Raw genomic sequence first — 15,010 nt, 5'->3', positions numbered from 1 at the left:
GGTCACGTACCATTGCGAAAATTGCCGGACCATGCAACGTGTTCCAATAAAGAACCATAACGAATACGGACAAGAATTTTCTCGTTTAAAATGTTTGTTTTGCGCCTGTCCGGCTTTGCGAGGGCCAATAAAAATCAGCCGTGCAGGACGGCGCGAGCGAGCGAAGCGGTCTGTCAAAACATTCGAGCACAGAGGTCGGAAAATAAAGGGGGGTAAAAAGCTGAGAAGGAAACGAGGAGTTCCAACGCGTCCCCCGGGACGTTATCGAGGAAGCTTATAACGAGGTACATAGCACGGCCGACCAAGAGTTTTTCCTGCTGGCAATCTGTGAAAAGGAAGTCGACGGGGAACACTTTAAAGAAGAAAAGCCCATCGGGAGCTCTGTCGTCGTCAATGAGACGACCGACAACTTTCTTCGATGCCCTCGATGCTTCTCTCCATTTTCCCTGTTTCCTATGCTCAGGTGAAAAGTATAATCAATCCGACGGTAACTTGCTTGGAAGTCGTTCAATTTCGAATAAACTTGGAAATCGCGAGAAGTTGAGGAATATTCTTGCTTCGCGAGATTCCGTATGCGAAATCAATTTGCATGATAAACGCGTGATGAATATGTGTGCAAGACATCGTATAAAGGATTGTTGTAAATTGTGTTTGCCTAGGCTCTTTATGCTGCTTCTAAGATTTTCATCCAGTAAATTGAGTTCACAAGCATTACGTAGGGCACTTTTCTTTTCTTCCATAGTAGCTAAGAATCATAAGAAAAGAAAGACCTAAGCGAGCTCAATTTGTAAAAATGATAGTAACAAAAAATCCTAACTGCACTATAGAGATAGAAATTTTGCCTACCTAATTTTATTTTAAACCACCCATGTCCAACTAAAAATTTCTGAATTATAATTTGAGAGACAAGGTGCAGTTGCTTAAAACTCGATCATCCAAGTATTCAAAATGACAATTAGAACAGAACGAAAAGAAAATCGGAAAGCTTTTCAATGATTCACGAGAGCAATGTCCATGGTCGGAAGTTATTCCCGCTTCGCTCATAGTTTTCCCGACTCACTGATTACACGGAAGTTACGGTCGAATATAATTTCCCAGCGACTGGGGCGACCTGATTCAACCCGGAGTGGCCCACCAGGAACAATGGGCTCGCACGTGTACGTACGACCCCGAATTTACTAAGCACACTAATGGAAATTCTTGTGTATTGAGAAGCTCGTATCATGAACCGTCTACGGAAGTTTCAATGCGTCTTCAATTGTGTTGAAGGAACTTGCGCGTGCATAGCATACAGAGGTGCAGTAATTAACTCGAGTGTGACTTGGTGACAAAGAGGAACATTGATAAAATTCCATATAATTCATGGGATCGTCGTTCAAGAGCTGAAACGCAATTGAAATAATTTTTTCCATTCTTCCTTTCGTAAAATATCTTTCCCGGTAAATGGAAGTGTTGAAATTTTTTACGAGGTTGTTAGTCAACTTGGAAATTCACCACTCTTTCGCTCACAGCGTTTCGGTTCGAGTTACAAATTCGTGGTTATAGGAGTAACGAAGGTAACGAAGCAAACGTCTCACGGGGATCTTCTAAATTTCGTTATCTGTCTGTGTCTACGAACAAACTTGAAATTTCACGTGACTGTAATTCGTTGCAACATTTCTATCTTCGCGTCACAGAATTATCTCCGACGTCTTTGTTTCCGCTAACGATAAACTCTTAATTGGCTAATTATATTCTGGTTATGGACGTCGAGCATTTGGTTCATTTTACTTGGGCATTTATTAACTAAATTCAACGCGAATTCAACATTCCTTTGTACGATATTTTAAAAGTGTTATTCAATTATCCAATCAGAAAAATAATTACAATCAAGGTTTTAAATTTTCGATTAAAGTTTTGATGCCTTTAGTTAAACTCGAACAAAGAAGAAAAACCAGAAAGACTGAAAGAGGGTGAAAGGAAGCGGGGGTTGCGTTTACGCGAATTAAAACGACCGGAAGGAATTTCTTTTCGCGATGCAGCTGCATGCAGCGACGCCGACGTCGACTGATGCTTTTGTTGCGTTGCATTCGTGCACCGGCTATCAGCTAGGAAGCGACTAAACGGCTCGGTGTCGGAGCTGCTAAAGGCTTAAAAGTCTACGCGTTGCAAAGGTAGCGATTTTTTTCTTCTCCTGAAAAAGTTTCAAGACGGGAGAGAAAAAATGCTTGGTAAAAGAGAAAAAGCAAAAATATTCGCGTTCTTGAATAGCTGACCGACGCATCCAGCTGAGCTCTTAAATAATTGGGCCTCCTTTTATATTTTTTATCACGGTCAGAGGTGAAAATTTTCGTATAGAAATTCGGTTTCATACTTATTTTCTACATTTTCTTAAATATTCTATTAATGGCCAGCTCTGATTTTAAAGCGCAAGAGGGTGCGTATAAAAGTAGAGGAACGATGAAAGGGAAGTCGGTTTCCACGGCTGTGAGTTTCAAGGGAAACGATTAGATTGTACGTTTCAGACGGGCGTGTATCTTTTGAAGCCTCGGCGGCCGAGTAAAAGTGCTTTTACTTTTAATTTAAAGAATACGAGGCTGGTAGACGGCCGCGGTAAGAGTTAGAGGCTCTCGACGGACCTCTGTATTCGCGAAGCTGTGAAATAATTAAACGAAGTTGCTTGCCGGGGAAGTGGCCAAACGGGACTCGAAGGAAATTTTGCGACGAGTCGCAAGAGACTGCGAGCCGGTCGTGAAAGAAAGTTTACGGATGAAATTGACTCGCCTCCGTTGTAACGAAAAGAAAGCAGGAACGTTTTGTTCTACGACGATTGTTTTCTGTTTGTTCGATCGTCGTCAGGATTTTCCACGCGCGACGCGTCAAGCTGAAATGATTGGTAGAATTTCGAAAGGATTACTCGGCCGTCTTTTCTTCCCAGGAACGAGGAGAAACAGAAAAATCGCTTTCCATGATTTTCCTGGCCGCAGGGCGGGTTTAACTTTCGTTCACCGGCTGGAAACTATTTTATATTTGCAGATTCCTCGTCACCGTTCCGTAAACTTGGACAAACTTTTACAACGCAAACTTTACTTTTCGCGGTTCGACCAACCGTTTCAAGGCGTTAAGGCTTTATTTAACTAACTTCCTTGCCGTGAGTTCGAGTAGGCATGGTGTTTCTTAAACCAACCATGTCTCGTAGTTGCGCGAGTTTCTTTGAAAGTTTAAGACTGTTTCGACTTTCTTTTCAAATACTATTATCTAATTTTTTTTTAATAAAACACTTTGGACTTTTTAACGATGATATGGCGTCGAACGCACTAAACGAGCTGTTGCGTCTAAGCAAATCGGCAGTTACTATATTTCACTTAGGTATTATTAACGGGCTGGTTCACGCCAAAGGAAATTGTTTCTCGTTCGTTACCGTGGAGTATCTAATCGTGGTAGAATTTAGATGATGTTACCCGTATACGCTTGCACACAGCAGCCAGACACTCGGTTTCCAGTTCAAAAGCATCGCTCTCTGATCTACTTCTCGTTAAGTTCGTGCGTGGTTCTGCATCTGACCGATGTTGTGAAATCTCCTTCCTTACTGGCACCAATGTTCCTATCTTATCTCCATGTTTCTGTTTCGTGAACGAAGAACTTGAGAAAAATTTAAATTTTCTGCACGGCGAGATATTTCAATTATTCAGCAGTGTTTAATTACACGATCAAATTAAATTCATAACTCTTTAACCGATAACCCTCCACGACTCTTCTGGGAAAATAAGAACCCGTGAGCAATTGAAAAGAAAGATGCTTTCAGGGAGCATTTGCTCCCGATACTATAAATACATTTTAATTGCCCAGCGATCGTGAGGAGCAATAAATCGAGCAAGGGGGGTAGCTTCTAAAGCGTTCGTTCCTCTTTCGCCACTCGTGCTGTTGTTCCTCGAACAGCCGGACAATTCACACGAACGATGGAAATGTTGAAAAATCGTCTGTTGAAAAGTTTACTCGACGAATCAATCGATGATCCGTTGAATTGCATTGTGAAAAATAGCGGTATTATTGAATATCAGGAAGATAGTGGATCGAATTATTCTATGCTTTCTCGATTAACGCTTGCGAAGCTCGTAGCTCGGAAACGTGGTAAACAAATCTATCGATATTCATTTGTGGTTATTCGAAGGGATTTACCTCTGCTAATTCCGTCTGAATCGGGCCAATTAATTGGACGATCGGTCCCGGTGATCGTACAGAAAACCAATTAAACCGATAGCGGCCAGTAACGACTGTTAATATTTGCATGGAAAATCGAAGCGAACCGATTTCTGCTCTTTCGATCCTCTTTTTTTTTCCATCGCGCTCTCTTTGGAATTCAATTAGGAGACGTGCTTCGTGTATCCGGGGCGTTAATATCCTGCGATATGTTTGATTTTCATCGTTGCTTCCTTTATTAATACAATTGATAACACAAGATTCTATGATTTGAAAGAGTTTCGGGTCTAACTCGAGGCTGTATGTTGCAATGGTAAACGGAAGAGTAATGATTCTTGACGGAACACGCTGGAACAACTTCTTTTCTACCCTTACGTTCTTTGGGCCCCCGCTCTGAAAGCGAGCATTTCCAAAGGGCAATTTTCTTCGAGTCCAATAAAAGAAACTTTCATCGCGATGGAAAGTTCGAAAGCAGACGCACTTCCCAACGCTGACTAAAAGTTTTTAAATTATTGACGGAACACCGTGCACACCTACACACACCGTTAAAGGCTTGTCTGATACAGTTGCTCAACTGCGTTTATTAAAACTTTTCCTCCTCTCCGATGTTGATGAGCATCGACCACATATATGTTGTGCTAGCCGTTGCAAAATGTTCCTCGACGTTTTTTAAACTATCTTTGTATCATCGGCCATGGCTCGATTAAAATTGTGAACAAATGAAAATTTTTTTCTATTCATTTCGGTATCAGTGTTCGACCAATTGAACATTTTGATCCTGCGAAAAAGGGTTACAATGGCGGCATTATTTTGAACATTTGATGACTGTAATTCGCGTTACATCGTGTCGAAACGATAGTGCATTTGTGAGGGTAAAATTTTCCCGAAAATGCAAAACAAGTTCGGTGATTTTCGAGGCTGAAATTCTGGGAAGCTGGTATATTACAAAATCTGGTTATTTCTCGCCGAGCTCAATTGCGATGACACCGTTGAATTGTCAGCCGTGGTGCGACCAACGCGAATCGTTTCTGTCAAAAAAAGGGAGGAAAAAATAGCCGTGTCATCGATGGTTGAAGACCACTAACAGCACCGTTTCGTCCATGATTTTTATTTATTTCGGTTCGCGGATCGATCGGCAGGAATTAATGCATCGACGTCACGGTGTCGCGTTTCATTAGTGCACAGGATTGCTTCTCGTTAATTCATCCATAGTAATCAGTTTGAACGGGTCGAATCTCTTTATTCCGTCACTCATTTTGCGACAAGTTCGATTAATGAAAATTTTGTTCCTGGCTTTTTTTGCGTTATATATTTCATAAATTTATCACCCGGAGTCTCGATCTTCCGTTAAGCAGTTTCAGGACTTAACTTTTATTGAATTTCATACTTAACGAAATCTATGGCTCCGGGAAAGCTCAGTCACTCCGAAAGTAGCATATTTTTCCGTCGTATCGATTTATCAGGGCTTTCCATATTTTTTCGCTGCCGTTGTTGCTCTTCCACTCGCCTTCCATCGGCCGAATATATGATGACACGTATGCGAATCCGCGATAATATTTTAATATCTGTCTTTTTTTTCTCTCTCTCACTGTATTTTTTTTTTTTTTTCGTTTTTTACGACCGACACGTAGGAGAATCGTGGCGTTTCGTGTCGTTGAACCGCGACGTTTTTTTTTTTAAATAACGCGCAACGAATAAATTTCTCAGCCGAGCGACCGAACGAACGCACGAACGAGAATATCATAAATTTTCATGCATCGCGTACGGAGCCGCGGATACTTTGCACCGAGGAAAATCAAAATAAATTTCATCCGTGTAACTGGTACACAGAGAGGGGTGTACGGAGTGTGGGAAACAACAATGGTAGCGGCTCGGTGAACGGGGGTCTTGCGTCGCGTTTAATTGCGTTGAACGGTACGCGTTCGTCTCGTTCGCCTTCCAGCACGGCTTTTCTGCTAATTTCATCCCCGAACTTGGTGCTACCAGCGCGTACAACTTCGTACCGTTCGTCTGTGAAGGCATGCGGGAGAAATACGAACAGAGTTATTATCTAAGAGACCATTATAGCGTGCCGAGTAAAGCCTGTACATTGCCTGCTCTTCCCGCGTTCGAATTTACGAAACCCCTGTTAGTTAACTACTCGCTGTTTCTGTTGAAAAATAATCCGTTAGTCGATCATTTTCACTGTTCCTCTTTAACGCAATTCAGACGGAAATCGTGTTTCAAAGCAGAAGCCTCTATCGGAAACAAACGCGAGAGTATATGTATATATCGATCAGCAGGATGCTTCTGAATCATGGTTCGTTTCAATTGAATTGTTCCTCCCGATAGTATTTTGTCAGATGATTCTTTGGCCCCTAATGCTCATTCACCTCTCCGCGATGCATTATCCCTGGCTCGCATCATTATGATTTACTGCGCCGTCATGACAGGCACAGGCAGCTGCATTATTTCTCTGCCGATATAATCGCGTTCGTGGTTTATTTATCCGCGCGCGATGCGCTTGATAGCGGACAAAGAGCTGAAAGCCTCGTTCGATTGAACGCTCGGAAGATTCACGCGTGTGCGTAGCAATTTGTTCCAAAGTAGTGAGATCGTATTTGCATGATAAAAGTCAGTGTCACACGCGCGAGACATTAAATATTGGAGGGTTAAAATTGAAAATTGAAAATTGTAAAGCAAGCAGCCTCGGCGCTTTTCGAATAAGTCACTCGTAAGGCGGGGTAACGAAGATACGGCTTGATTTAATATTTGCAAACGGAGAATCGTTAACAAGCGAGCCACCATCGCATCGGTTGAAAGTTCAAGTTTTAATTGTTACTTGTACGTGACAGATAGAAGCATCTTGTTCCCCCACGTTGATGAGAGTGGCAGCAGTCAGTACTCGAAGAATGTACAAGTGTTTTCCACTACACCCTACGTCGACTTCCGTTGCAATTCACGACCCTCATCTCGTAGGTGCTCGAGCCGATTCGCGAGATACCCTTGCAACGTCTGCTCTCTTTCATATTCCGAAGTTTGCACTCGGCTCGTGTTCTGCAAAACGCTTTAAGTGATTCGCTCTTGATCGAACTCGTATCTCGTTAAACGAACGTCTCAGTGATCTAGAACGTTATCCGCAGATTGGTAAAATTGAAAAATTGATAACTCGATGATTCTCGGAACAATATTTTAGCTCGAATGCATAAGGCCACCCGTAGATTCGCAAATAATAAAAGTCAATCGGAGCTGAATACGGTGGAGAGACGGTAGGATATTCGTTTGCGACGAAAGAAATCTCATTTCATCGAATCAAACGGTAGATTACCGAACGGGTTCGACAAAAAATCCTCCTCGTCGAAACGTCAGAGACACGGCGAAAGCAAGATGAAAAGGAAAAAAGAAAAGCAATCTTCAAAAATAGAGAAGGAACACTATCGACTCCGTTCGAGCGTGTTTCCTTTCGTTCGTCGAATGCCAAACTCGATGGCATCCGTGACTTTTGCAGGCGAAGCGCAAGAAAAGTACCAGCGAAAGGGTCGGTAATAGAATTCATCTGAAGGAAAAAAGAGGCGAAAGGATCGGCAAACTTCTGGTTGGTGCTGGATAAAAGAAGTGGTCCGGTCAGTTATCGGCCGTTCCCGGTCAGTGGTTTCGACAGTCGCAAAACCTTCTTGGAATCGGTTTGCGAAGCTCTAGAAACCGCGTTATCGCGAGGATCAACGTTTTGCTACCGGCTTCTGTAGCGAAAGGTTCTGGACGAAAGAGTCGGGTTCACTCATGCGTATCAAGTGAAGCACACGTTGGCCGGAAGTGCTGTCTCAATGGGAGAGCATTCTCGTTCGAGGGGGTTGCCTTTGGAAAGACGTCAGCCTCGTCGCGCAGCTCGATGGTCGACGGAGAATCGCGGCGAGAAAACGGTCGCAGAGGTTGAAACGATCGCGAGCCAGAAGGAGAGTGGTGTTTGGCTGGCTGGTCCAGCTCGTTCCAACTTGCTTCGCACACTGTCAGGACAAACGTAAAAGTTCGTGAACCGAGTAACGATACCTCTCCACCTTCATTTCCTTGAAAACTTTCACGAAAGTGTTCCGCCAGTCGCGCGGACATCTTTTCTACTTTTATAACCGACCCGTTTTCAGTTCCGGGACCAAGCGTACCATCTCCAGTGTCGTCGAACTTTGGCTTCATTAACTGTGATCGTTTTCCACGAACCGTGTTACAGGATCGAGGATCTTATCGGTGATTAGTCTGCCTCTGATAGCTTCCACGATTTCCCTGACCCTCTGTCGACACGCTCAAAGTATCGTGAAAGTATTCAACACCGGTTAGATGGTGTAACTTGTAGGAAATTTTGTCGATCCTCGAGTTCCCAACAATCGTGCCTTCGATTTTCCAACGTTAAGCTAATCGCGCAAGTGTCCCAAGGAATTCGATGAATGTTTCCCGTTGGGGAAAGAACGTTCCGCGATCGGTCGCATTCTATGTTTCGAACGAGACATCGGGTATCGTAATCCTGACGGATCTAGTGCGGTCCCGTTGTCGGTGAAAAATGTGGAAACTAAGCGTAGAGTTGGCCGTGCGGGATCTTCCATCTCGACGAATTGACGGTACGAGGATACTCGTTTCGCTGCGGCCGAGCAGTTAGGAATCAAATCGATGGAACGTGTGGAAGGCTGGTCGACTGGGTGAAATGAGGGTGAAGTAGGATTACTTCGATACTTTGGGGATCGAAAGAAGAATGGAGGTAAAGCGAGGTAGAATTCGCGGCGGATAAGTTCGATTAGAGGACGAGAGGGATCTCGATGCGAGGGCAGGTGTCACGAGTTAAAAATTGGATTCGAACGGTGACGTTCGAGCGATCCTTTGCTTCGACAAACGGGCAGGATATAAAAGAGAAAGCAAAGAGTCTATAAAGAGGAAACAAATGGTACCGTGAAGAGCCATGGAACATGTAAAATGGTAAAAGAGAAGATAGCGCTGCGAGGTAAAGCAAACGTTCTTTATCAAACACAAACATAATCAAGGGAACAAAAGTAGTCGAAGAGGAAACATTTCGTAATTAAAACTGTTCAAGCTTAATAAGGAACTGTTTACACGCGTTTTCGTAATTAAAAGCTCGGAAGTAAGTTTTCAATTCGAGTTTATTCTGAATCATCGTCGAATGATAAAGTTACGAAAAGATTAAAGATCGTCCGAGCGTCGAGGACGTAGTGGCAATTAAGTGGCAATTAAGAGGGAAGGAGTCGTTGGTACCCCGAGATTTCAGTGCTATGCATCGCGTTGGCTCGTGGAGCCTCGATGACCTTGACTCAGCGAGCATGAAGCACCCATCGAGGTCACCGGGACTCGAGATTGCTATGGCACTGTTCGGCATGGTCTGGCTGCTGCGTGTTCGCTCGGAGATGCGTCGTTGCTCGAAATGTCGCCACGAGGAGATCCTCGCGGCTCAGCAACAACAGCAGCAGCAACAGCAACAGCAGCTGCAACAGCAACAACAACAGCAACAACAGCATCATCATCTGCATCATCATTCTCATCATCAGCAACGAACCGTTTCGCAGACCACCAGCCTGCTGCAAACTCCAGACGACGCTGTCAGCTCGTCGGCAAACACGTTGTTCACATTGGACACGCCTGGCGCCGCCGGTTCCGCCGGAAGTTACTGCGAGGTCCACGGATTCGTGCAGGCGAAAGAAGGTAATGTCGATGGCGTCTCGGTTGTCTGTTTCCAGTCGCGTATGAATTCATTTTCATATGTCAAATCATTTTTTTAAATTTATCAAATCTTCATTTTAATTATTTTGAAAAATTTTTATTTACCTTAGGCATGCTCGAAATTTTTCTCACAAAATCTGTGATAAATCTTGCTTTGATATATTAATTTTTCTTTAAACGACTCGATAGCTGCAAGGTACGACCGTCAATAATCTCTTGCCACTGTTGAAAATGTTTCATCCTAATCGCGGGGCATAGTTCGAAAGAACGATTACGGTTTGCCGAGAAGCACTTTAAGAAGTTGGCGGGCACTTTTGCAATATGCCAGGGCCATATTGTTGAAAAATCGAAGAACGCTCGCAGCCGAGATACTCGTGAGGAAGTTTTCGAATTTACGAGGGCAACTACTCCGCGTGTGCGATGGCTAACCAAAATCAAAGTGGGTCGTTTACATGGATAAAGTGAGGAACAAAGAAAGACAGAACTTTTATACGCCTATAAAAAAAGGAATCGCTCGTAAAGACAGCTAGCTTCCATCAATTCGTTTGCTTCTATTCAATTTTTCTGCAAATAACTATTTCATCTTCACTTACTAATAATGTTATGAGATATCTTTATAGTCGAGTAAACAAAATTATTCTCCATCCGCAAATTGTTTAATCGGGTGTTTGAACGAATCACAGATCTCGGCCATTCTTTGTCGAGCTACGTATAAACGGGCGAGTCGGCGAAGCGTTTCCCAACAAATCGTCTTTTATCGGTATTCCACGTCTGTGTTGGACACGGCGACGTCGCGACGCCGTGAGTTATCGAGTTCGTTGCCGCCTTTGTGCTCGCACCCTCATTGTTTCTGCAGCAACAAGGAAGCATCTGTTTCACAGGTAACTATCCCTCTTACCTCGATTTCCGTCGCCGATCTCTGAATAGTATATTGTATCGCCAAGACGTATTCGCGTTGAAGATCAACCGAGCGCGCAGAAGTATGCCCAATTTGCTGCGACTAGCATTCGTTGAATATCAATTAGCCCAAGTTAATTCGCTGTACGGTTGGAAATAATTAACTGGGAGGGTAGGATCAACTCGTTCGAGCACGCGAGTCAGACGAAACGTAGTACGTTAATTAGACGAACCATTGCGTCGCTATTGTTTTGTTAATTCCATTTCTACCTTGAAATTCATGAATTGTCTTAAGAATAAATCATGTTCTTCGCAGTATGAAATTTCGTACGGTTCGAAACGGATGAATTCTTGGTTTTTGATAGAACGAAGAAATCAAAGAAAATCCTTTAACGAGCCTGTCCACTTTGTCTATTTTTCGGTCGATCGTTAAAGGAAGGAAAAAGAGAAACCGCGAAGCCGTTTCACGCGAACTGACTTTTTTCCGCGACGCACCCTTTTATCCTGCACCCAGCGTACACCCATGGTCCGGCTACTTGCTCGACCCAGTTATGAAATAGCTTTCCTGGCGACTCGGTGGTATCGCGTTTTAAAGCTGAAAGCATGTTCGTGTCGTGCTGGAACGTCGCTTGTCGTATTGTTTCGAGTTTATTATCTGCCTGTGTGAGCCGACTTCTCTCGCGAGGCTACGGACGAGAAACGAATAAAAAGTGGTGGAAAGGTGGAGGATGCGGCGGTAGGAATGAGAGATTTCAGAGAGATCGAGAGGAAGTTCTGTGATTTAGGATATTTACGTTACCCTCGAAAAAAGAATTGTTTGCCTTGGCTGGTCGAATGTCCGGGAAAACGGGAAAGCGTCGTTAATTGCGAATCGAAGGAGAGTTGGAGACGTTTCAAAGGCACCGATCGATGTTATTTTGAGAATGAACGCGTTTGTTCCGGGCTGAGAAACATGAATTTTCATTGGCGATCGAAATGAATAAAAATATTATTCGCCAGATGACTCGGATCAGCGAATTTGTTAAACAAGACTATAGCAATGTTTTGAATTAATCCTCATGTTTTGCGAATAATATTATCCCTGGGAAAATGTTTTGCCATCGAACGAAGTTACGCATCGCGGAAAATCCAACAAGGGAGAAACTTTCGTCGCTTGAGTTGAAATAACAGACGAAAAAATGGCTTTTGTCTAACTTAGAAGACGTCGATTTTAGCAGGTGGAAAATCTTCGCTTAGCGATAAAGTATAAACTATATAGATATCAAAATGGTGAATATGTTACAAAGTTGTCACGAATCAGTTTCATTTGCCAGAATGAAGATTTCTTGACTGTTTATCGTTCAAAATTATGTCACGCAGAACTATATCAGAATTCCGCGAATTACCGGCTGAAATTTGTTGGCTGACGACTGGTTTATTCGCATAAAACTGAATATTTGAAAATCAATTATCGAAGACGCGATTACGTACGATTGTCGCGGGGAATCGCGGTTGGTTTTCCGAAAAGTCTATAATTTCCTCGTATAACGAACGTTCGTCCCATTTCGTTTTTAATTATTTATTATCTGGTGTGTATCATTCGGTAACGAGCTGGCGAGGAGTACTTAGCGAATGAAAACGGGGCTCATAGGTGGAAACCTCGTTATCCTGATTCGTCGGTGAGAGGGAAAAAAAGAAAAAGGTGTAGCAGTGGACGTCAAAAGCAGGTTCGATGTTAATTTACACCGGTACGAAAGAAACCCACTCCGTGAGCTGAAAATAAAAAAGAGAGAAAAAAAAAACAAAAAGGTAGAAAGAGGAGGAAAAAAGCTTCCCATTAACACGAATATCTCTCATCGCTTCGCGTAAGGTATATTTTGCAACGATTTAAACCGACCCCCGTAAAATGCATTTCCTTTTTAATCATATCTTTTTTTCTATCGCTGAAAAAGTGTAGCACGTATACGCCTCTGTACTGATTTAGCAGATTCCTTTCAAAAGCAAAGAACATAAAGGTGAGATAATTTTGAAGATCCTTGCCACTATCTATTTATCATTCGCACAGCTTGTGGTGAATGTTTTCAGACCCAGGGATCAGTTTTCTTTACATTCGGAAATCAGTTTTTCCATCTCAGGTTCCTGTTATTGATCCAAACTTTTGAACAATGAAATTATTCGGAAGTAGGTGTTGGATCGAAACCGATCCAAGCGCCTTTCAAATTTCGCGCGGTTGAATTGGCCGTCGGTAAAATTCCCTAACACGATTCGTCGACGTCAAAAAAGAGAAGGGGAAGGAGGTTTCGCTCACCGGTGCGTGGCGCTCCTGGGCCTAGTTCAGTTCTATGGAAAACGCTATCAGTGTCATTGTTTGTAGAAAACGTCATTTCTCCTCGCATTCAGTTAAAGTTTTATTAAAGTGAATACAAGAAGACCCGGATTTCTCTTCACTAAAGGTACGTGATCAATCATACCGCTTTAAAAATGCGTGAATATTCACAATCGCTGCCATCAACCGGTCCAGTTTATATCGATTCTGCGTCGTTATATCCATATCAAAATGGCTGCGGTACGCGTGATCGTTCTGAATACACACATATAACATTAATTTACCTGAATCACGGGTCTTAGATGGTACAGTAGGTTAAATAATTCGTCGAAGAAAAAGTGAGAGATGTCAGTTTAGAAATATTACATTACTCGAACTCTTAATTTGCGAAGTAAAGCGTGACAGACGCATCTTGACGGAGTAATGTTATCCCGTATCTCGTGAAGTTCTAAAAGGGTACAGCCGTGACCTGAAAAAGAAGAATTTTAATCTGAAATAGCAATGTACTCCGAGTAAAAGTCGCTATATTACGAACAAAATTTTCCTGCCTCTAGTTTCGGCTCGCTCGCCTTTATACCCTACCCCGCCTCTTCGCGAATCTGCTCTCTACGCGGTGCATTTTCTCTTCGTTTTGTTTTATTGCCACGCATTCAGCGCGCATTTTTCTCGACGACCACCGTCGCTGGTTAACGAGCGATATAAATTAAGCCGGAAACAGAGGGAAATTTAGAGGTTGAGAAGTCGGTCGGCAGAGAGGGAAGGAACAAAACGCGGCGTAAAGTTCTACAGCGGTGGTGCACTAATTGCCTCTACTTACGCCGTTGTGCTGGCACATCAAATTAATCGTAATCTACGTGCCAACAGATTTACATACTCTCTATTTCTCTCCGACATCGCGGATTTCGAGCGTGTGCGCACAATTATTACCGGCATTTCCAGTCAAAGAAAAGGAAACGTTGATGCAAACGGGTATAATTATCTAGCAAATTTACTGAACTCCGTGAAATCGTTATTCTGCCATGACAAACAGTTCATCATCTGTATGAAATTATTACTGAAATATCTTTCGCAATGTTTCACAAATTTTCTGGCAATTAATTTTTAGATGGATAGAATTTCATGGGATTATTTGAGTAGAATTTTGTGTAATATAATGGATAGTTGTTTCGATATTTTCGTCGCGAGTTGTCTTAAGAATTGTAACTTTCTTTACATGTTTTCAAAGCGGTACAGACTCGTATATAATCGCACGGAAGCGTGTTCTTTGTTCGCTGACGAAGGAAAGCAGTAGAAACAACATCTTAAAGAGATTACGGTTCCCTGCTGTAACGTGGAAACAACGAGCAGTTTATTTCCACCGTTTTGTCATCCATTTGAGAAATTCTTGAAACTTTTTCCTTTAAACCTCTTTCCACGATTCGTATTTATTTTCCGGTGAAAATGCTACGGCAATGTTGGAAAGAAACGAACGGATACCGTGAAACGTTTGAAACATCAATTAAACTCGATGGAAAATCTTCTTGAAAAAACTTTTCTGGTTGCGCTTGAAATTTTTAAATCATTCCTGAATTTATCCTAAAGTTCTGAAGATTATGCACGTTTCTTTACGTACCTTTAAAACTACTACGAACATTCTTGCATAATGCAATGAAGGAGGGTATTAACCCTTTCACTACGGAGCGCTTCCTTCATGTATTATAAATTTATGATAATCCACTCTTTAGCTTTCATTTTTACCAAAAGTATAAGAAGATATTTGAACACTGGTTTCTGTAGTATCGAAGTATCAAGTATTTAAAAAACACGATGTACATCTATGTTTCACGATGCATCCCTCTCGATTCTCACGGTGGCCGTTTCTTCTGAGCAGGTTTCAGATCGTAATTATCCAACAGGCGGTAGATGGAAATCCTCGCGGCAGATAGAATCGTTAAT

The 15,010-nt window shown here is 42.6% G+C and overlaps 1 protein-coding gene across 11 annotated transcripts in view; it reads left to right on the top strand.

Moving 5' to 3' along the window:
* The window catches only part of LOC114883068 (disks large 1 tumor suppressor protein), a 335,824-nt gene that overhangs the window by 131,111 nt on the left and 189,703 nt on the right, over positions 1–15,010 (top strand). For 4 of the 11 annotated variants that reach the window (XM_046290081.1, XM_046290079.1, XM_046290080.1 and 1 more), the window contains exon 1: positions 8,708–9,855. The exons of 1 other annotated variant lie outside the window; for it this stretch is intronic. In XM_046290081.1, the coding sequence (XP_046146037.1) occupies positions 9,429–9,855 (427 nt within the window). In that variant the 5' untranslated portion in view covers positions 8,708–9,428. Of the gene's footprint in view, positions 1–8,702; positions 9,856–15,010 lie in introns of those variants that run through there. 6 more of the 11 variants (XM_046290084.1, XM_046290085.1, XM_046290083.1 and 3 more) reach the window with 4 other exon arrangements.

This window comes from Osmia bicornis, chromosome 2 (genome assembly GCF_907164935.1).
Source record: "Osmia bicornis bicornis chromosome 2, iOsmBic2.1, whole genome shotgun sequence".
Classification (NCBI taxonomy): domain Eukaryota; kingdom Metazoa; phylum Arthropoda; class Insecta; order Hymenoptera; family Megachilidae; genus Osmia; species Osmia bicornis.
This window is presented reverse-complemented; position numbering and strand designations above follow the sequence as displayed.